The sequence below is a fragment of the Podarcis pityusensis genome, assembly GCF_964106645.2.
Source record: "Podarcis pityusensis genome assembly, chromosome: 13".
Classification (NCBI taxonomy): domain Eukaryota; kingdom Metazoa; phylum Chordata; class Lepidosauria; order Squamata; family Lacertidae; genus Podarcis; species Podarcis pityusensis.
The window spans coordinates 49558237-49579642 of record NC_138038.1 but is presented as its reverse complement, the minus strand read 5'-3'; the positions used below and the strand labels follow the sequence as shown (position 1 = coordinate 49579642).

General features: G+C 49.5%; 1 protein-coding gene and 1 long non-coding RNA gene across 3 annotated transcripts in view; one reads left to right on the top strand and one right to left on the bottom strand.

Moving 5' to 3' along the window:
• Positions 1–12321, bottom strand: part of PCK2 (phosphoenolpyruvate carboxykinase 2, mitochondrial) — a 19066-nt gene extending 6745 nt beyond the window's left edge. The window contains exons 1-6 of the mRNA XM_080980093.1: positions 12175–12321; positions 6607–6852; positions 6214–6398; positions 4882–5085; positions 2507–2694; positions 983–1145 (exon numbers count right to left, since the gene is read on the bottom strand). Of these exons, the coding sequence (XP_080836219.1) occupies positions 983–1145; positions 2507–2694; positions 4882–5085; positions 6214–6398; positions 6607–6852; positions 12175–12311 (1123 nt within the window). The 5' untranslated portion in view covers positions 12312–12321. The remainder of the gene's footprint in view (positions 1–982; positions 1146–2506; positions 2695–4881; positions 5086–6213; positions 6399–6606; positions 6853–12174) is intronic.
• On the top strand, positions 9753–21406 carry LOC308462419. Of its 2 annotated transcripts, none has more exons than XR_013979135.1 (3): positions 9753–10019; positions 10560–10679; positions 20127–21406. It is a non-coding gene; the product is annotated as an uncharacterized lncRNA (long non-coding RNA). The 2 variants fall into 2 exon arrangements; XR_013979136.1 differs by having other exon boundaries at positions 9759–10019; positions 20399–21406.

Here is a 21406-nt window from a genome sequence, read left to right as displayed (position 1 = left end):
AGATGGGTGGGGTATAAATAATAAATAAATTCTTGTTGTTGTTGTTGTTATTATTCCTCTTTGAGCCATCTTAAGACCGGGGAGGTCGGGTGATCTGACCTCCCCATCTGCAGACAGGATGAGCGACAGACAACCTGGGAAATTAGGGGTGGCGGTACCTCAGGCCCAGGGGCCAAATGCGGACCCACTAGGCTATCTGCCTGGCCCTCAAGATTTCTCTTTAGGCCACACCCTCTCTCAGCAGGCCACACCTCTTACCAGCTTGCTTTGCCCTCCCAGTGGTTTAACTGTCCTGACAGGGAACTCTAGGCATTGTAGCTTTGTGATATTGGCCTCCTAATGCCTCTCAGCACCCTTAGCAAAATGACAGTTCCCATAATTCTTTGGGGTGAAGCCATGATGGTTTGAACTATTAATGTCAGGTTTGAAGGTGGCCAAGGCGCACAACCTGGAGTTAGTACCTTTTCTGTGTACTTTTCCAACCTGAGGGGCCACATTCTCCTCTGAGCAACTGCCCAAGGGCCACCTGCCCGTGGTGGGTGGGGCCAGGGGCAAAAGTAGGCGGAGCACCAGGTGTAAATATCACCTTGGAAGCCAGAGGTGTTGTCAGTCGGCCTGAGGAGATGCCCTGGGGATAGTTCCAAGGGCCACACAGCGATGCCTGAAGGGCCACATTCTCACCCTTATGAAGCGTATTTATTTTTTCCCATTTTTATCCCACTCTTCAAGGAGCTCGGGAGTGGGTATATCAGCTCCCAGTCCCCTAACTTTTATCCATACAACAGCCCTGTGTGGTAGGGTTAGTCACGGAGAGAGAGGGAGAGAGTGAAACTGGACAAAGGTCATTCAGTGATCTTTGCAGGCGAGCAGAGATTTGAACGCAAGTCCCCTCATTCCGGCACGCTAACCACTGCACCCTACTGCCTCTCGTGACACAGCAAGCATGCTGTGCCCTGCTCCTCCCATTTGGATCCAAACTGACCGTCACTGTCGAACTTCATCCACGCAATGTCGTCCCCCACGCACTCCACCCTCCAGCCGGGAAGTGTGGGGTTCATCATGGCCAAGTTGGTCTTTCCGCAGGCACTGGGAAAGGCTGCGGCCACGTACTTCTTCTTCCCCTCTGGGTTTGTGAGTCCCAGGATCTGGAAGGGGGAAATCAGCAACACGTAAATGTCTCCGGAGACGCACAGGGAGAGGAAGGTGATGCGCCGGTGCCCAAACACCAGAGACCCACGCACTGGCAACGGCACCCAAGTTTTAGACAAGTTTCTTGTTTTAAGAAATCTAAGCCAACTTTAGATTTCTGTAATCAGATATTTGCAGTGAAGGCTGTTTGCGTCATAAAGCCTAGTGTGGTTTAAACTTTAATGAGACATTTCCATGTGCTCTTTCCTAATTTTCTGGTCAGGAAATTCAACAGATGATTCTTTTATAGCACAGAGAGGCAGCAGGGGGTAGATCGTCATCTGTTGAATTTCTGCCTGTCACACAATGTCTAAACACAGAGAAGCCTTCCTCCCCCCCCCCTTTTTTTAAGGAAGGAACTTTGGTTTCGCAATGAAACATAAAAGTACCAGAATGCATTGTAATAAATGCCAATCCAAAGCCATTATTTTAGACTAGCCTTCCCCCATCCTGGTTGGAGCTTTTTAAAACTGTAGTCCAAAGGATCTGGAGAGCACCAGGTTGGGGGAAGCTGTTTGTCTAAACACCTGCCGAGTCTTGGATCAGAGGGTTATCCGAAGCAACTCTCTAAAATGGCTCAACCAGAAGCAATGGATTGTTAGGGCCATTTTTTAAAATAATGAAACCTTCACTCAACGCACAAAGGTAAACTGCTCTTCTGGAGAGTTAATGGCATTCCCCAAATTACCCACAATGTTTTGTAGGCTGTTTCAGCCATGAACACTTATTTTGCAGCGAAAATCCTCACAAGTTTTCCCACAAGGCTTTGCACTTACACACCCGCCGCCGTGGGTCCCCTCGACTGCCCTTCCACCTGGGTCAATGCCCTCTGGGTCCTGACGAAAGACCTAAAAAATTCACCTCCGCCCCCCCCTTCCCTTCCATGCGTCAGACCCATCCTCGCACATTTGGGATTTCAGCAGTCCTCTGCCACTCATTAACCAATTAATATTTGCTCGTTAAATATCCCCCTGAGGCAATGTAAACACCCCGTTGTCCTTTGGCCTTGCTCCCAAGCCCCACATCCCTTCCCCAGTCCTGGCTATCAAGCCCTGGCCGAACCCAAACTGAATAATATCCCAGGCTCCCAGAACCCTTTGCAGGAAATCCATCGCGCCGTCGCCACCCGGCATGCGAGACTGAACCCGCAAAGTCAGGACCGGCCCCGGGGCTCCGTAAAGAGGAGCCAAGAGTGCCTCTGAGCATGTACAGACTATGAAACTGTGGAGGGAATTTAGCCACTGACTCCCGGTTCCCCTCATCCTACCCCGCCGGGCCTGCCTCTTCACAAACTATCTTCACAAACCATCCCTCTCACCAGCATATGCTCTGCCAGCCAACCCTCGTCTTTGGCAATGCAAGACGCGATGCGCAAGGCGAAACATTTCTTGCCCAGGAGGGAGTTGCCCCCGTAGCCGCTGCCGAAGGAGACGATTTCTCGGCGTTCTGGGACATGCGCTATGAGGGTCTTCTCGGGGTTGCAAGGCCAGTTGTTCACCAATTCATCTGCATTTGGAGGAGATAAACAGAGGTTGGCAATCTTATGGAAGAATTCCGCTCCTGCCTCTGAACAACAGGACTTGGAGGGTATCCCAGCAGCTGTACTGGGGAGGGGAGATACTGGTTTGTTTTGTTCCGGTTTTATTATGCATTTTGTGGTTTTATCTTGCGGTTTTACGGCGTGAACCGCCCTGAAATCTATGGATAAAGGACGCTATACAAATTTAATACTAATAATAATACTGTAGGAAACTAAGGTCGCACCCACACCCTACATTTAAAGCATTACTATATCCCTTTAATTCTTAAAGAAATCAGCCCTGAGTGCTGATTTTGAATGGATGCTTTTGAATTCTGGTGCTGGAGGAGACTCTTGAGAGTCCCATGGACTGCAAGAAGATCAAACCTCTCCATTCTGAAGGAAATCAGCCCTGAGTGCTCACTGGAAGGACAGATCCTGAAGCTGAGGCTCCAAGACTTTGGCCACCTCATGAGAAGAGAAGACTCCCTGGAAAAGACCCTGATGTTGGGAAAGATGGAGGGCACGAGGAGAAGGGGACGACGGAGGACGAGATGGTTGGACAGTGTTCTCAAAGCTACCAGCATGAGTTTGACTAAACTGCGGGAGGCAGTGGAAGACAGAAGTGTCTGGCGTGCTCTGGTCCAGGGGGTCACGAAGAGTCGGACACGACTAAACGACTAAACAACAACAACAACATATCCCTTTAAACAGTCATGGCTTCGCCCAGAGAATCCTGGGAGCTGTAGTTTGTTATGGGTGCTCTCAGATCAGTCTTCTTCAGATAGTTCTGGATCACAACTCCCATCATCCCTGACCATTGACTGAGGGCGGTGGGAATTGTAGTCTGACAACGCCTGGGGATGCAAGGTTTGAAGAACACGGTCTTGGGAGACCCGCTCACAGAGCTACAATTCCCAGAGGTCCCTATCAAGAAGGTTTGATTCTTAAACCACTCTGGGAACTGTAGCCATGAGAGGGGAATGCGTGTCTCCGAAAGACTCTTAACAAACTACATCTCCCAGAATTCCTTGGGGGGGGAGCCATGACAGTTCAAAGCAGTATCACAGAGCTTTAAAATGTCTGGTGCGAATGTGACCACGCTAAAGCTCTGACTCTTTAAGGATCTTTGTTAGAGCTAAACAAGGATCTCAAAAGAGAAGACAGACAAGGACTGGAAGGTGTTTAAAGGATACTTGCAAAATTATATTGAAAAATCAGAACTCCTATTACAATAAACAAGTTCCGTTATAAATACTGAAATACTAAATAAGACGGATAAAAAATGTGTAACAGAAAAAGAAGTAGAAAATGGGTTTAAAAGTGTGTGTGAGAAAGTAATAGAAGTGGAAAGAAATTGCAATTGAGTAAATTGGAAGTCTAACACAAGGGTGGGGTGACAGGTGGTGGGAAAAGGAAGTATCTGTGGGATTGAGTGTGGGTATGTATGATTATTTTTAAAGATTGTATGAAATGTATGTTTGTATATTTGTAACATGTATGTATTAATGTAGAATTATTTTAATAATAAAAAAATTTAAATTAAAAAGAAAATGTGTATCCAAACTGGCCTTTCCCCACACAATCTCTCTCTGCTACTAATAATTTAAGCAGAAGGAAGTGTTTGGCAGAGTTTTTGCACTTCCAGAGGATCTACTGTATTTTTCGTTCTATAAGACGCACCAGACCATAAGACGTACCTAGTTTTTGGAGGAGGAAAACAAGAAAAAAAATATTCTGAATCTCAGAAGCCAGAACAACAAGAGGGATTGCTGCGCAGTGAAAGCAGCGATCCCTCTTTCTGTTCTGGCTTCTGGGATAGCTGCGCAGCCTGCATTCGCTCCATAAGACGCACACACATTTCCCCTTACTTTTTAGGAGGGTAAAAGTGAGCCTTATAGAGCAAAAAATACGGTATTCTGCAGGGCTGTCAGCCTAAGGACCCTGCCCCTAATTCCCACATGGCAAAGGCTTAGACCACATGACCTGGTCCCTCCCAACTCTTCAATCCCATGATTTTAATTCCTCTAGCAGCCATTGCAAAACTGACCCAGGCTCAGTGGGGGGAAGCAAGAGGCTGCTTCGAAACCTGAGCCTCGTCCCTAACCATTGGGGGGGTCCCAAGAGGGGTGTCGCCCCCCCCACTTCCAAAACCCCAAAGAGGACCCTCTCACCTTCCAGGGGTAAAGGTCGCCCCACCGAATGCAAGCACTTGACAAACTCCCCGTCGCCAAGGGTGCGAAGAGCGGCCGTGCCCATCCGGGTCATGATCCGCATGCTGGCCACCACGTAGGCCGAGTCCGTAAGTTGGATGCCGATCTTGGAGAGGGGCGAGCCGATGGGCCCCATGCTGTAGGGGATGACGTACATGGTGCGGCCTGCGGGAGAGGAGGCACAAAGGAGTTGCAGGCGGCAAGGTTATCGATTGCCAAAAATTGGGAAAACAGCAGCGTCCCAACTAAAACAGGCTGGTTTCCTAAAATGATGGAATACTTCCATATTGCTGAGCTAACAGGGAGGATAAGAGGAGACATGGTACAAAAAGTGAATAAGGAGAGGGCAATCTTTAAGGAATTCATCAAAATTTAGGTGGGGAAAGTAGAATTTCTGACAGATACGGAGTGAATCCAGAAAATGATTAGAGTGAAAGGAAAGTTAAAATAAAAGAAGAGATTAAAGAAATAATGAAATGAGCTTAAGCTAGTTGGAAAAATAAAGTAGCGGAACAAGAACGGCTGGAAGTCAAGTCACTTGGTCAGTGTCCATATGGGGTAGGTGTGCAGGTATGTTGATATGTATAGTATAGGTAGGTATTACATAGAGTAGTGCAGGTATGTTTTATGTTATGAAAATTAGGTAGTGTGTTGTGTATGTGTATTGTGTAAATGTATATGCGTGTGTTTTATATGTTAATAAAATAAAATATATATAAAAAACAAAGGAGTCACAGGAGGGGAAGGTGCAGGCAGCAGCTCAAACAGAGGCAGGGGCACAGCTGAAGGAAGAGTCATTGAATCACAGAAGGACAGTTTTTGTGGGTGGAGACATCCCTTGAGGTGGGTCGGATACGTATTTGAAGCAATGAGCTAACAGGGTGCAAAGGAGCAGAAGGACAGGCCTATGGACAGCTAGAGAAAAAATAAACTAGGTCCAGGAGGAATTTAGCCCCATTGCTCCGCCCAGACACTGAGGTCCAGCTCCGAGGGCCTTCTGGCAGTTCCCTCATTGCGAGAAGCGAGGTTTTACAGGGAACCAGGCACAGGGCCTTCTCGGTGGTGGCACCCGCCCTCCCAGCAGATGTTAAGGAGATAAAGAATGACACAACTTTTAGAAGACACCTGAAGGCAGTTTTTAATGTTTGATGTTTTGTTGTGTTTTTATATCTGTTGGGAGCCTCCCAGAGTGGATGGGGCAACCCTGACAGACGGGAATAATAATAAGAAGAATTTAGCCCAACTCTTCTCAGAAAGTCTCCCTGTCCTATCCACTGTCTATTCTCTCTTTACCTTTCATGCAGCCAGGAAAACGCTCATCCACTGCTCCCTTGAATGTTTGGGGGTTCATCCAGTTGCCCAGCTGCCCTTTGACCCCCGGCGCAGGGATGGGCACTGTGTCCCTCTGGTTATCCGTCACAATGACCGTACGGCTCTCCACTCGTGCGACATCCTTGGGGTCAGTCTTGGCTAGCCAGCTACGTGGGAAGACAGAGGGGGAAAGCGAGGTTCGTTCTGTTGCCCCCAAACCTGTGTGGCATAGCCGACCAATGACAGGATTGTGGCGGCAGTGCCCACATCCCCCGGCCAGTGGCTCCACAGAGCCACCTCCCAGGATGCTCTGCAGGACATGCGCTGGCCATGCGCTTCCGGGGGCGGCCGCCTCCCACCCTCCAATGCTCTCACCAGTTCTCATATTTCCCCAATGGCTTGATGACGCCTTCGGACTCCAGGTAGTTCAAGATTTTGACGTTCTCCTTCTCAGTGCCGTCGCAGATGTGGACGCTGTCCGGCTGGCAGAGTCGCACCCCGTGGTCCACAAACTCCTTCACCCGGCTCGGAAGTTTGCCCAAGTCCCCGTGGAGCACTCGTGGGGCATGCGCCCAGCGCACTGGGGCTACAGACCAACATCTGAGAGACGAGGCTCCAAGGCTGAGAGAGAGAGAGAGAGAGAGAGAGAGAGAGAGAGAGAGAGAGATCAAGCATGGAGCCACATGAGCAGAAGAAAATAAAAAGGAGGGGAGCTGGAGGAAACCTAGATGGGCATCTCAATTTTCCCAGGCCTCTTGTTTGCCCAGGCCTCTCCCGAGTCCTTATCAGAGCGTTTAAATCGTGCAGAAATAGGCAGAGAGATTCCCCCGGGGGCACCCACAACCTTCCAAAATGTGCAAATTGTACGCAAGCTTGGGCAGGCAAAAACCGGTGTATGCGCGACCCGTGAGCATATGTGCCGGAGTTTATGCGCAAAGCCAGACGCCTGCGTTGCCCAGAAACTTTAGATGCCGCTGCACAACAGCGCGGGCGCATTTCCGCACAAGAGGCCCAGGCGCCTTCCTCGTCGTTTTCAAATCTATGCAATAAACAACACATTGGGAATGAACGAGTGGGGGGGGCTTATCTCTAAGTGGCCCACGTTTATATGCAAAGTCCCCCCCAAAAGTCAGCGTCTCCCCCCAAGAAAGCTACCTCCGCCTCAAGGCTGAAGCCAAACGTGTTAGACAGGCTGGAGCCACACGAGAAAAATGAGGACGTGGAACGAAACAGCTCCATCGCCAAAATGAGCGATAATGGGAGTCTAACTTAAATTGCCTTTTGGGAATGGAGAGAAGGTATCGCATAAACGCTGGCAGATTTCCCCACAATGCACAACAGCACCTGGGGCAGGTGAGAAACACTGAGATGAATACAGTGGTACCTCGGGTTAAGTACTGAATTCGTTCCGGAGGTCCGTACTTAACCTGAAACTGTTCTTAACCTGAAGCACCACTTTAGCTAATGGGGCCTCCTGCTGCTGCCACGCCGCCGTCACACGATTTCTGTTCTCATCCTGAAGCAAAGTTCTTAACCCGAGGTACTATTTCTGAGTTAGCGGAGTCTGGAACCTGAAGCGTCTGTAACCCGAGGTACCACTGTACTTGTGATGGTGAACATCTGAAGGTAGCTTTCCCTGAGTCAGACCATCAATCCACCTTGTTCCTTATCATTTACACCGGACAAAAGTGGCTTTCCAGAATTCCAGGCAGGGCTAGAAACTCACGATACATAAGCTAGGCAGCGAATGGATCCTCGAATCAGGATTACAGTCGCCAAAACCGAAGATCTATTTGCCATTTTGGGGCTGGACAGCTCTAAAGTCGTATTTCCCTGCATGACTTTTGGGTTCCCAAAATGCATTCTGATTGTGCGGATAAAACATCACGGCTATAATTCGACAGGATGTGTTGCTGGTGTGAGTAAACAAGGCATATCCAAGGATCCCCAGGCACGGGGCGGGGGGGGGGGGAGAAGTCAGGCAGCGTCCTGGCAACCGGGCATATTCACTCGCCCATAAGTGGCCAATAAAGGTAAAGGTAAAGGTACCCCTGCCCGTACGGGCCAGTCGTGTCCGACTCTAGGGTTGTGCGCCCATCTCACTTAAGAGGCCGGGGGCCAGCGCTGTCCGGAGACACTTCCGGGTCACGTGGCCAGTGTGACAGGCTGCATCTGGCGAGCCAGCGCAGCACACAGAAACGCCGTTTACCTTCCCGCTAGTAAGCAGTACCTATTTATCTACTTGCACCAGGGGGTGCTTTCGAACTGCTAGGTTGGCAGGCGCTGGGACCGAGCAACGGGAGCGCACCCCGCCGCGGGGATTCGAACCGCCGACCTGACGATCGGCAAGTCCTAGGCGCTGAGGTTTTACCCACAGCGCCACCCGCGTCCCTCAAGTGGACAATAGCCGGATGCAAAATGTGCCTGGTGAATTTTGAACGCTGGTTTTGGGCAGGGAGTCTTACCTGGAAGGAAAGAACCTGGGGCTTTCTGGACGCTCTACCAATGAGCTACGGCCTGTCCCCTATGCGCAAAGCAGCAGGTTGCGGGCGGGAGAGGGTGGCACGCATGCCGCCTTGCTGGCAAGCTCCCCGCTCAAAGCATATTTTCTTTTTAAAAATAAAATATGGCGTTTGCAAGTTATCAGGAGGTTTGCTCAAGGGTGAAATAACAAGGAGGTGCCCAAAGGCCTTTGTCGCCAAGGCAAGCAGGCAAATCCCATTGGCAAAGCCCAGCTCCGTGCCTAACACGCATGCACCATGCGCCACAAAACTCCATGTGCACGCTCGTGAACTTGCGTGCGTGCGACCAGGGTGACTCTCCTTTCCTCAGAGGTTTTTAAGCAGAGGTTGGGCGGCCATTTGTCACGGCTGCTTTTGTCGAGATTCCTGCATCGCGGCGGGTTGGACTAGATGACCCCAGGGTCCCTTCCACCCATAGCTGTCCACTTTTCCCTTTTCTTGCGAGGAATCCTATTCGGAATAAGGGAATTTCCCTTTTTAAAAAAGGGAAACGTTGACAGCTGTGCTTCCACCTCTCAGATTCTAGGACAGGCTTCCTCAACCTTCGGACCTCCAGATGTTTGGAGACTACAATTCCCATCATCCCTGACCACTGGTCCTGCTAGCTAGGGATCATGGGAGTTGTAGTCCAAAAAAAAAAAAAACATCTGAAGGGCTGAGGTTGAGGACGCCTGTCCTAGGACAATATCGACGGCTGTGGATCTGTGGACCCTAGACTGTTTGTGAGCATGTACGCACCTCGCTGACCCTTGCACGGGAGATCTGGGGAAAGGGTTTGCTTCTCTCCCCCCCCCCCCGGGATTGGCAGAGGACCCACAGCGAGGAACCTTGGCTGGGCTCCAGGCGGCAGGGCAAAGGGCAAAGGGCCAGGCCACACGGTGGCGTGGACTTTCACCCGAGCTAAGGCTCCCGGCGGAGCGGGGGGGGGAGGTCCCGGCCATGCCCCCAGGGCGCCGGGTCGGAGACCTGCCTGCGTGCGGGAACATGTTGTTCCCAGATAGAGGCGCAGGCCCTCCCCGCCTTGCCCCACAGCTCCCATGTGGCATCTCCCCACTGCCACGGGGAGTTGTCTTAATTAAAAAAGAAGGGTGGGGGGAGGCAAGCCTAGATCAGATCACAAAAAGTGTCCTACTTTGTCTGCAACTTTGCACGGGGCGGGGGAGAAATTAAGGAGACTGGATCCTGCTTCGATCAACCAACAACCTTCAAGGAGAACTCTGGTCCCTACCAGGGGATTGAACCCGGGACCTTGTGCATGCCCTACCTGTGAGCTACAGCAATTCCTCTCCCCCACTGATTTCCTCCCCAGCTGCTTTGACTCCGACGCTGCGGGGACCAACAGAGTCCTTCCGATTCATTCGGAGAGGGTTCAGCTTTTGCACCTTTCCACCTACCTAACTGCTCGACCTCCGAAAGGACACTTTTAAAACAACAACAAACCACCGGCCTCAGTTTTCCATCTGTAAAATGGGAACGCTTGATGTGTGTGGCGGGGAAGAAGGACTGTCTTGCAGACAGGCTACAGGACGTCGCAATGGATTGTTCCTGCAGAACACTCCATTCATTGTTTTGTTTCGTTTAAAAAAGTGGATGCACACCACAAGAATCCTGTGATGTCAGTTTCCTCTTCCCTCCCGTACCTTTTCCCTTGTGTGTCATGTTTTCCCCCCCTTTGGGGAAGGGGTTAAATGATAAGCCTGTGGGTAGGGACTGTCTTGTTTTGATTGTATGTAAGCCACCCTGAAGAGCTAGGTACAAACACTCTAAATAAACCAACTATGACTGAATATTGCTCCCATTTTACAGGTAAAGGAACTGAGGCACGGAGCAAGAGAGAGAGAATGTGACTGACCCAAGGCCACAAAATGACTCTGTGGCAGAGATGGGGCTGGAAGCCGTGCGTGCAACATACCCACGTTTTAAAATGTGCGTATTTGCTTTACGATCACCCTCTAGCTCTCACTGCTGCTCCCATTTTACAGAGTGGCCCTCTGTGTGTGTTCTGTTTGTGTGTCCAAAGGCTAAAGAAGGTAGCCAAGGTGAGGTAATCTGGAGCCAGGAGATTGACAGCCATAAAACAGGATGGGTTCAAGCTGGCTGTGAGGCTTGCATGGGGAGGATGAGACCCAGGGCTGCAACTGGAGACTGCAGTGTGCGTATGTGTGTGTTTGTTTGCAGGGAGAGAGATCTTCCTGCAACTCTTTAGGACCCGGATTAGTGTCCCAGCCTTGGTTTATCTGGAGGAGGGCAATCGAAGAGGAAATATTAAGAGCTGTTAAAACAAAGCAGAGGTGATTGGGCTCCGGAGGTTTGCTGTTTCCTCTTATGGGTAAAAGGTTGTAGAGGAAGGGGGGGGGTGTTTGTGGGTGACGTGGAGAGCGAGAGGCAGGAGGCCGAGGGGGAGGAGAGCCTAACAAACAAGGGTGGCGTTGCCAGAGCACAAGGACCCATCTGTGTCCCCCCGGCTGCAAACACTCTGCCTGCAAAAAGGAAGCAGGGCACCCAAAATTTAGAAGCTCCTTCGCACAATTGGGGGGGGGGTACAGTTTTAGAGTTTTAACCTCAGAAGGGGGTCCACATTTGCATCTTAGACAGGGGCACAGACAAGGAAGGGAGACAGACAGAATAAAGGGAGGGGAGCATCTCTAAAGGAGATAGAGGCAGGATCATCAAATCTCAAGTGTTGGAAGGGAGGGGGGGGAGTGATCTCGTCCAACCCCCTTGCAATATTCAGCTATGTGTCAGGAAGGGATACATGAGCACAGTTGGGAAGGGACAGGAGGCCTCCCTTGGCGGAAGCAAACGGCTCCGAACGCCTTATACCCATTTCACAGAACGTGCAAACTGAGGCTGGACTTCTCTTCACCCCCAGGGAGACAGTCCCGTTCTTACTCCAGTCACATGAAGTAAGAGGAGCTTTGCGTTGCATTTTTTTCTTAATGGCATCACGTTATTCTAAAAATCACATGCAGATTATTATGGAATAAAAACACACCAGGGAGAAGGGGCATGTTTGTTTGCTTTTTGCATGGGTATTTGTCTTCCCGCCCGCCCACCCCACTTAAGCGAACCCCTCTCCTCCAGGACCACCCCAAAGAAGAGTGGGGTGCAAAGCAATCGCTATGGGGTGGGCGGAAGGCTGAGACCTCAAACACCCTTCGAAGCGAAGGTCATTCCCTTGAACTCCATGAGATCTGCCGAAAGGATTGAAGCAGAAGTTGGGGGGCCAAGGATGGGATGGGGGGTGGAAAGAGAGAGAGGGGCAGAGGCTTGGAGAGGCGAGATCGCGGAGGCTGGAGACTGGGGAAGAAAGGGGAAGGGGGTTCAGTGTTGCATTGAAACGGGGGTGGGGGGTCAGGGAGAGTCAGAAGTGGGGTGCAGACAGAGGGAGTCGAGGGGGCCACGGCGGGCGTGTGCTCACCCCAGGATCCGCGTGTAAGGCGCCGGCATCGCGTCCCCCCTTCCCGCAGCCCCCTCGCAGCGCAGGATGGACCCAGGCGTCCGGGCGCCCGATTTAAAGAGGAAGGGGGAGGAGACCCACGTCCTGGCCCGCCCCATAGGCTGCTGGGGGACGGGCCCCCCGCCCGCCCCGCTCCTCCTCCTCCGTCCTCCTCTCCACGTTGCCGCCGCCTGCAAACGGGCATGATGTAAGAGCCGCCCGCAATTGCCAGGAAGGGCCGCGGAGGGACAGGCAGCGCTTGACTCCAGGCTCTGCCACTGGGAGTCAGGCACGAAGGGGTTAAGAGCGCAGAGGAAGCTGCCGGGCCAGGCGCGACTAGGTCACGCCCCCTCCAAAAAAAAAAAGGAAAATCAGGGCTTTCTGTTTTATTTTTGCAGTCTACCCTCTGAGATCATCATCGACTTGGAAGGGAGCCGAGGGTCATCTATTCCAACCCCGTGCAATGCAGGAATTCTGCCCAACAGCTGTCCCTGCCTGGGCTTGAACCGCCAGCCTTCTGGTTGACAGCCAGGCATACTGACCCAATGGTCAACTTTGCTCCGGGCTCAGACCGTGAACGGGGCTCACAAGGCGTTTTTGTGTCTCTAGACCTTGGTTTCTGGAATTTGGGTCTCTGGCTGTTTTTGGACTGCAATTCCCATCACCCTGACCACTGGTCTTGCTAGTTAGGGATGATGGGAGTTGTAGTCCGAAAACAGCTGGAGACCCAAAGTTGGGGAAACCTACTCAGGACTAATAACTTTGTTGTTGTTGTTTAGTCGCTTAGTCGTGTCCGACTCTTCGTGACCCTCTGGACCAGAGCACGCCAGGCACTCCTGTCTTCCACTGCCTCCCGCAGTTTGGTCAAACTCATGCTGGTAGCTTCGAGAACTCTGTCCCACCATCTCGTCCTCTGTCATCCCCTTCTCCTTGTGCCCTCCATCTTTCCCAACATCAGGGTCTTTTCCAGGGAGTCTTCTCTTCTCATGAGGTGGCCAAAGTCTTGGAGCCTCAGCTTCAGGATCTGTCCTTCCAGTGAGCACTCAGGGCTGATTTCCTTCAGAATGGAGAGGTTTGATCTTCTTGCAGTCCATAGGACTCTCAAGAGTCTCCTCCAGCACCAGAATTCAAAAGCATCCATTCTTCGGCGATCAGCCTTCTTGATGGTCCAGCTGTCACTTCCATACATCACTACTGGAAAAACCATAACTTTCACTATACGGACCTTTGTTGGCAAGGTGATGTCTCTGCTTTTTAAGATGCCGTCTAGGTTTGTCATTGCTTTTCTCCCAAGAAGCAGGCGTCTTTTAATTTCGTGGCTGCTGTCACCATCTGCAGTGATCATGGAGCCCAAGAAAGTAAAATCTCTCACTGCCTCCATTTCTTCCCTTTCTATTTGCCAGGAGGTGATGGGAGCAGTGGCCATGATCTTAGTTTTTTTGATGTTGAGCTTCAGACCATATTTTGCGCTCTCCTCTTTCACCCTCATTAAAAGGTTCTTTAATTCCTCCTCACTTTCTGCCATCAAGGTTGTGGCATCTGCATATCTGAGGTTGTTGATATTTCTTCCGGCAATCTTAATTCCGGCTTGGGATTCATCCAGCCCAGCCTTTTGCATGATGAATTCTGCATATAAGTTAAATAAGCAGGGAGACAATATACAGCCTTGTCGTACTCCTTTCCCAATTTTGAACCAATCAGTTGTTCCACTTAGGAACATTTAAACTCATTTCTGTAACTGCACGGTTTGGCCCAGATGACCCTTCCAACTCTGCAATTCTTTGCTGCTAAGTTTTGCTGCCTGGGTTTTATTGCTGCTGTATAGAGAAGCACAGGAATCTGACCTTTGAGAAGTTTGTAAGTATAGCCATCTTGACCGTAACACAGGTGTGGTATCTTTTAGTACAGAAGAACAGAGGAACTTTGGAAGAGCTTGGAAGGGGCTGTTTTAAAGGTCTAGCAGCCCATGTTCTTAACCTGAGGTACCACACTTTGCTGCAGGTTTTGTGATTTTAAATCTCTGCTGGGGCTATTGCACCAAAGAGTCCTCGCCCCAAACCTGGATTTAGATCTCCACCAGGGAGGCACTGAGAATATTAATCCATCAGTGGACAGCAGTCTTTAAATTGCAAATGGTGATTCCCATAAAGATTTGCGGGATGACGGTAAACCCAAATGCACTTGTGTGTTAGTTGCACCACCGAGAGAAGTACCAGGATGATAGATTTAATCTACATACAGTAGATGTGTGTGTACACAGTGATGTGTGTGGCCCACTTGAAGTTCCCTCTCTAGGGAAAAATACAGTGGTACCTCAGGTTAAGAACTTAATTTGTTCCGGAGGTCCGTTCTTAACCTGAAACTGTTCTTAACCTGAAGCACCACTTTAGCTAATGGGGCCTCCCGCTGCCGCCACACTGCGGAGTACGATTTCTGTTCTCATCCTGAAGCAAAGTTCTTAACCTGAAGCACTATTTCTGGGTTAGCGGAGTCTGTAACCTGAAGCGTATGTAACCCGAGGTACCACTGTAAGTACATACTAATTTTCTGGGGCGATTTCTCAAGGTACTGTGTTGTATACAGTGGACGCTCGGGTTGTGAACATGATCCATGCAGGATGTACGTTCGCAACCCACAGTGTTCGCAATCCGCAGCGGCGCATCTGTGTACGCATGGGTTGCGATTCGGCACTTCTGCGCATGCATGACCACCGAAACCGGAAGCAACCCGTTCCAGTACTTCCGGGTTTCGGCAGTCCATAACCCAAAAAAAACGCAACCTGAAGCACCTGTAACCTGAGGTATGACTGTACTTTCTCCCCAGTAGGCGTGAGTGTTCTGTGAAGGGGCAGGCCCTGACTCTTGATCTTGTGGCCCCGCCCCTTTTTGAACCACGCCCACTAGGCCTCACCCCTTCCCATGCTCCCTCCTTTATGGAGCCTGAGCTGGAGGTCATGTTATAGGTACTTGTTTTCTGCCTGCAGAGAATTTTTATTTATTTTTATCTCATGGAATGGCAGAGATGGGAGGGACCCCAGGGGTGCTCTAGTCTGACCCCGCTGCAATGCAGGAATCTCAACTAAAGCATCCATGACAGATGGCTTTCCAACCTCTGCTTGTCCTACCCTCCAGAGCAGGAGAAAACAAACTTGCTCCATCCTCCATGTGACAGCCCTTGAGATATTTGAAGACGGCTATCATCTCTCCTCTCAGTCTCCTCTTTTCTAGGCTAAAGATACCCAGCTCCTTCAACCATTCCTCATCAGGCTTGGTTTCCAGGCCATTGATCATCTTGGTCAACCTCCTCTGGAGCTTGTCAATATCCGTCTTAAATTGTGGTGGTGCCCAGAACTGGACACGGTATTCTGGGTGTGGTCTGACCAAGGCAGAATAGAGTGATACTATGACTTCCTTTGACCCGGTTAATAATAATAATAATAATAATAATAATAATAATTCATTATTTCTCCCCTCCCATCTGGCTGGGTTTCTGCAGCCACTCTGGGCGGCTTTCAACAGAACGTTAAAAACTTATTCAAACATTAAAACTTCAAACATTAAAAACTTCCCTAAACAGGACTGTTGATGAAGCCTAGGATACCTTTCCCTTTTTTCCTGCTGCATCACACTGCTGACTCATGTTCGGCTTGTGGCCAACCAAGACCCCTAGATCTTTTTCACGTGTATTGCTAGGAAGAAAAGTGTCCCCCATCCTATATTTGTGCACCTGATTCTTCCTAAGTGCAGAACCTGACATTTGTCCCTGTTGAAATCCATTTTGTTAGTTTGGCCAGACCCTTGATAGTTGGTTCCCAGACCAACTTGATCATCTTGGTTGGCTACCACTGCACACCTTCCAGTTAGTCAATATCCTTCTTAAATTGTGCCCAGAATGGGACTTAACTTTCCAGGTGGTCTGACCAAGGCAGAATAGAGTCTGACAATGACTTCCCTTAGGGGCACGGGTGGTGATGTAGGTTAAACCACAGAGCCTAGGGCTTGCCGATCAGAAGGTTGGTGGTTCAAATCCCCGCGATGGGGTGAGCTCCCGTTGCTCGGTCCCAGCTCCTGCCAACCTAGCAGTTCAAAAGCACGTCAAAGTGCAAGTAGATAAATAGGTACCCCTCCAGCAGGAAGGTAAATGGTGTTTCCGTGCGCTGCTCTGGTTCGCCAGAAGCGGCTTAGTCCTGCTGGCCACATGACCCGGAAGCTGTACGCCGGCTCCCTCGGCCAATAAAGTGAGATGAACGCCGCAACCCCAGAGGTGGTCACGACTGGACCTAATGGTCAGGGGTCCCTTTACCTTTACCTATGACTTCCCTTGACAGAACACCATACTACTGTTGATGCAGCCTAGAATGGCATTAGCTTTTTTTTGCTGCTGTATCACACTGAGGACTCATGCTCAGCTCATGAACATGACAAAAATGTGCCGGTCGGCCTGCTAACATATAAACTGATGGAGGCCTCTGAGGAATAACAGTGAAATATACTCAGAGTCGAGAGTGGATTTCATGCTCTTTCTTCAGCTCATAGTGGTGAGGAGGAATGGAAGTTCCCCCAGAATGTCTGCTTTGTATACATTATTTACACAATGGGCCCCACGTGATTGGCTAATTCCGGGATTCACCTGTAGGCCAATCAGGTTGCGGATTCACTTCTACCTGGAGCTGGATTGGGTGGCTCCTGTGGACCAATCAGATTGCTGCATTCTGGACCCTATTGTTCTACGACCAATCAGACTGCTGCATTCTGAATCCTATTGTTCTAGGACCAATCAGACTGCTGCATTCTGAATCCTATTGTTCTAGGACCAATCAGACTGCTGCCTTTTGGATCCTATTCAACTCAGTACATAACAAACAGGAACAACCTTCTGTAAAGCTTCCTCTGCGTGGCCGCCTAGAGGCAGTTTCCGCTCACCTCAGGCGACTTAGTGGCTCTTTAGAAAGCTGGTCTGAAGAGTGACAGCCGTCCATCTCTTCCAGCTGTCAGGCTTCCACACAACAGACCATGGGTGGGTTGTTGTCGGGGGAAGTCATTGGTGGTAAGAATGGAGAAGGAGCCTCTGAGCACATGCAAAGAACACTGAGAAATAATCAATCTTCAAAATTGGAGGAATGCTATACAGTGGCACCTTGGTTCTCAAACTTAATCCGTTCCAGAAGTCAGTTGCAAAACCGAAGCATTCCAAAACCAAGGCGCGCTTTCCCATAGACAGTAATGCAAAACAGATTAATCCGTTCCAGAGTTTTAAAAGCAACCCCTAAAACAGCAACTTAACATGAATTTTACTATATAGCGAGACCACTGATCCATAAAATGAAAGCAATAAACAATGAACTGTACTGTACTATAAAATAAATAAGAGTATTATAGATGATAAAAATTAAAATTAACTTTTTTTCTTACCTGCCCTGATGAATAGTAATTGTTTGGATGGGGGGCTTTTATCCGTTTCCGCAGTCACACAATCAATCAATCAATCAGTAGCTGAACTGGGTCCCACACAGTCACAAAAACAAATGAACCGAAAAAGCCTCAAAAACAAAAACGCCAAATTAATAGCAAAAACAAAAGCACCAAACTTAATCCGTTCTGGAAGTCCATTTGACTTCTGAAATGTTTGAAAACCAAGGTGCGGCTGCCAACTGGTGCAGGCGCCCCGGAAACAATAGCTGACAGCTGCATCGGATGTTCGGCTTCTGAAAAACGTTCAAAAACCGGAACACTTACTTCCGGGTTTTCGGCGTTTGAGAACCAAGGTACCACTGTCTAGCAGGCAGCCCTGTATGATCTCTTTCTGTGCTGTGCTGATTCTGGCCACCAGGTGGCACTGCCTGCTTAGGGGAAAAAACCCCTTTTATACCCTAGAGCCTGTTTAGTTTTGTCCAGGAGATCACTAGCTTTCCCGGGAAGGAAGGAAATCCAGATATCCCCTCCATTGGTAGGCTTCCATTCACATGTTGCAATATCTTGTCGCTGGAGAAAAACACAAATCCAGCTGTTCCTAGTGTATCGTTTGCAATGGTCAGCTGGTCACTAGGGCAAGGTGGGTCAGAGGCCTTTGGATATATTTACTCCTGCATTGCTTAAATGTCCAGTTAAGATATCTCTGTAAGAGAGGAGGATGAGGAGAAAACAAAAAACAGGATCCTCCTTGGCTACCCCCACTAGGTCCAGCGGTTAGCAGCTGCTCCCATCAGCACCTATTGGCTAGTGCCCGTGACATCGCTGGCAGCTACCGCTTAATCCAGGATTTTGGGGACCCTCTTACTCTGGAGGATGCAGGCTGTGAAAGACAGGAAGCTGCCTTCTGCTGAGCCAGACCCCCTCACAGTTCTCAGGACCCTTAACAAACTACAGTTCCCAGAATTCTTTGGGGCAGTGCCGATGCATGTGATGCTTCCAACTGATTTATTATTATATGTATATCTCTGAGGCCACTGGTCCCATCACCTCCTGGCAAATAGAAGGGGAAGAAATGGAGGCAGTGAGAGATTTTACTTTCTTGGGCTCCATGATCACTGCAGATGGTGACAGCAGCCACGAAATTGAAAGTCGCCTGCTTCTTGGGAGAAAGGCGATGGCAAACCTAGACAACATCTTAAAAAGCAGAGACATCACCTTGCCAACAAAGGTCCGTATAGTTAAAGCTATGGTTTTCCCGGTAGTGATGTATGGAAGTGAGAGCTGGACCATAAAGAAGGCTGATCTCTGAAGAATGGGTGCTTTTGAATTCTGGTGCTGGAGGAGACTCTTGAGAGTCCCATGGACTGCAAGAAGATCAAACCTCTCCATTCTGAAGGAAATCAGCCCTGAGTGCTCACTGGAAGGACAGATCCTGAAGCTGAGGCTCCAAGACTTTGGCCACCTCATGAGAAGAGAAGACTCCCTGGAAAAGACCCTGATGTTGGGAAAGATGGAGGGCCCAAGGAGAAGGGGACAACGGAGGACGAGATGGTTGGACAGTGTTCTCGAAGCTACAAACATGAGTTTGACCAAACTGCGGGAGGCAGTGGAAGACAGGAGTGCCTGGCATGCTCTGGTCCATGGGGCCACGAAGAGTCGGACACGACTAAACGACTAAACAACAACAACAACAACATATCTCTGAGGAGCTCGAGGGGCCATCCATGGTGCTCCCCCGCTTCTTCTGTCCTCACAACAACCCTGTGGTGGAGGTTAGGCTGAAAGATTGTTACTGGTGGCTCAAGGTCAAGCAGAGCCGTCTTACCCATAGGCTCTAGGGGTGCAGGGCACCCGGGCTCCGGGCTCTCAGGGGCGCCAGGCCAAGAGTCCGGGGCCCAAGAATTGAGTCCGGGGAAGAGTTCACCTGTCGGTCGGAGCACTGCAGTGGGTTCTTCTGCTGTGGGCGGCTCTGCGCCGCGAGTACGGGGGTGACCGAGCCCACGAGATGCCGAGGCGGGCGGGCGAATCTGCCCTCCTGTGCACCTGGGACTGGGCAACCGGGCAGATCTTTGCACCCTGGCACCATGTTTAGGGAAGCTTTTAATGTTTAACAGACCACTGTATTTTAATATTTTGTTGGAGGCTGCCCAGAGTGGCTGGGGTATGAATGAATGAATGAATGAATGAATTATTATTATTATTATTATTATTATTATTATTATTATTACTACTACTACTACTACAGTGGTACCTCGGGTTACATTCGCTTCAGGTTACAAACTCCGCTAACCCAGAAATAGTGCTTCAGGTTAAGAACTTTGCTGCAGGATGAGAACAGAAATTGTGCTCCGGCGGCGCAGCGGCAGCAGGAGGCCCCATTAGCTAAAGTGGTGCTTCAGGTTAAGAACAGTTTCAGGTTAAGAACGGACCTCCGGAACGAATTAAGTACTTAACCCGAGGTACCACTGTATTATTATTATTATTATTATTATTATTATTATTATTATTATTTGCTTAAGACAGCCCTGAAGTCAACGGCAAGCAGACGGTGGAATTGAACCCGAGTCTCCAAAGTCCTAGTCCAGCGCTCTAACCGCTGCACCACACTGTCTTTCTCTGGCATCTGGTTGGCAACAGAGAGTTGGTCTGGAGAGGATTCTGCTTGTGCTTATGAAACACGGAGGCCAAGATCATAACACATTGGTTGATTGATTGAATCTTTTAATTTTGACACAATATATTGAAAAGACAGTCAAACCTCGGTTCCTGAATGCCTCTGTTTTGGAACGTTTCAGCTCCTGAACGCCGAAAACCCAGAAATAACTGCTCCGGTTTTCAAATGACTTTCAAGCCACATTTTTCTTTTTCTTTTCCATTGACTTTGCCCCCTGTCCATTGATCCTCGGTATTTGAACTTTTTGGCAGCTGAATGCCCTTCCGGAATGGATTAAGTTTGAAAACCGAGGTTCCACTGTACAGTATCTCTAAGTGGTGTGCAGAAAACTGAAGCAACAACAGACAACTTTACATCTTACAAATGCACACCGTTACGTATAAAAAAGTTACATTAATACAAAGTTACTAGTATATAAACATTAATATCAATTCATTTTTTTCTTCTGATACATTATCTCAGTCTCCGAATTCTAACTCAGGGTCCAAACAAACTCTCAGCTCACCCACAAAAGTCTCACAACGAGAAGACTTCTTGGAAAGAGTGGGCAGCACCCTGGTCTCTCATTCATATTTTCATGGGCAGGCCTCAAGTGGATGGGAGTTCCTCAGGCTGCCCACATTCAGTTGCACTCTCTCCACCCAGGTACAGCCAACTTGTTGTGTTTCCCGGGGGGGGGGCAAAGGATGGGGAAAGGGACCCCCTGAACGTACAGCTTTTTCTTTTTTAAAAATATATATGTGTGTATTTATCAGTTTCCCCAATAAACCAACAAACCCAAATTGCACAATGTTTTCCCATTAGCATTCCATTAGTGTGCGACGTCCCCTCCACCCTTCCATGGTTTCACCACATTTTCTAATATGGCTGCATATTATAATTATTCTGTAAGTTCTCTCCTCCACCATGTTCTCTGTGAGAATATTCGGAGCAGACAGAATGCTCGTGCACATTCCATGACGTCACAGCAGCCCGGCCAATGGGGGGCGGGCGGACGCAAGCTTTGCAGCCAGCACCTGCATAATACGCAGGCCTCTCCCAGATTACATACGCTGCTGAGGGCTTTCCCTAATAGGATTCTCTCGTTCCCCTCTGCTGATCGGGGATCTGGTCTGTTTGCGTTGCTACT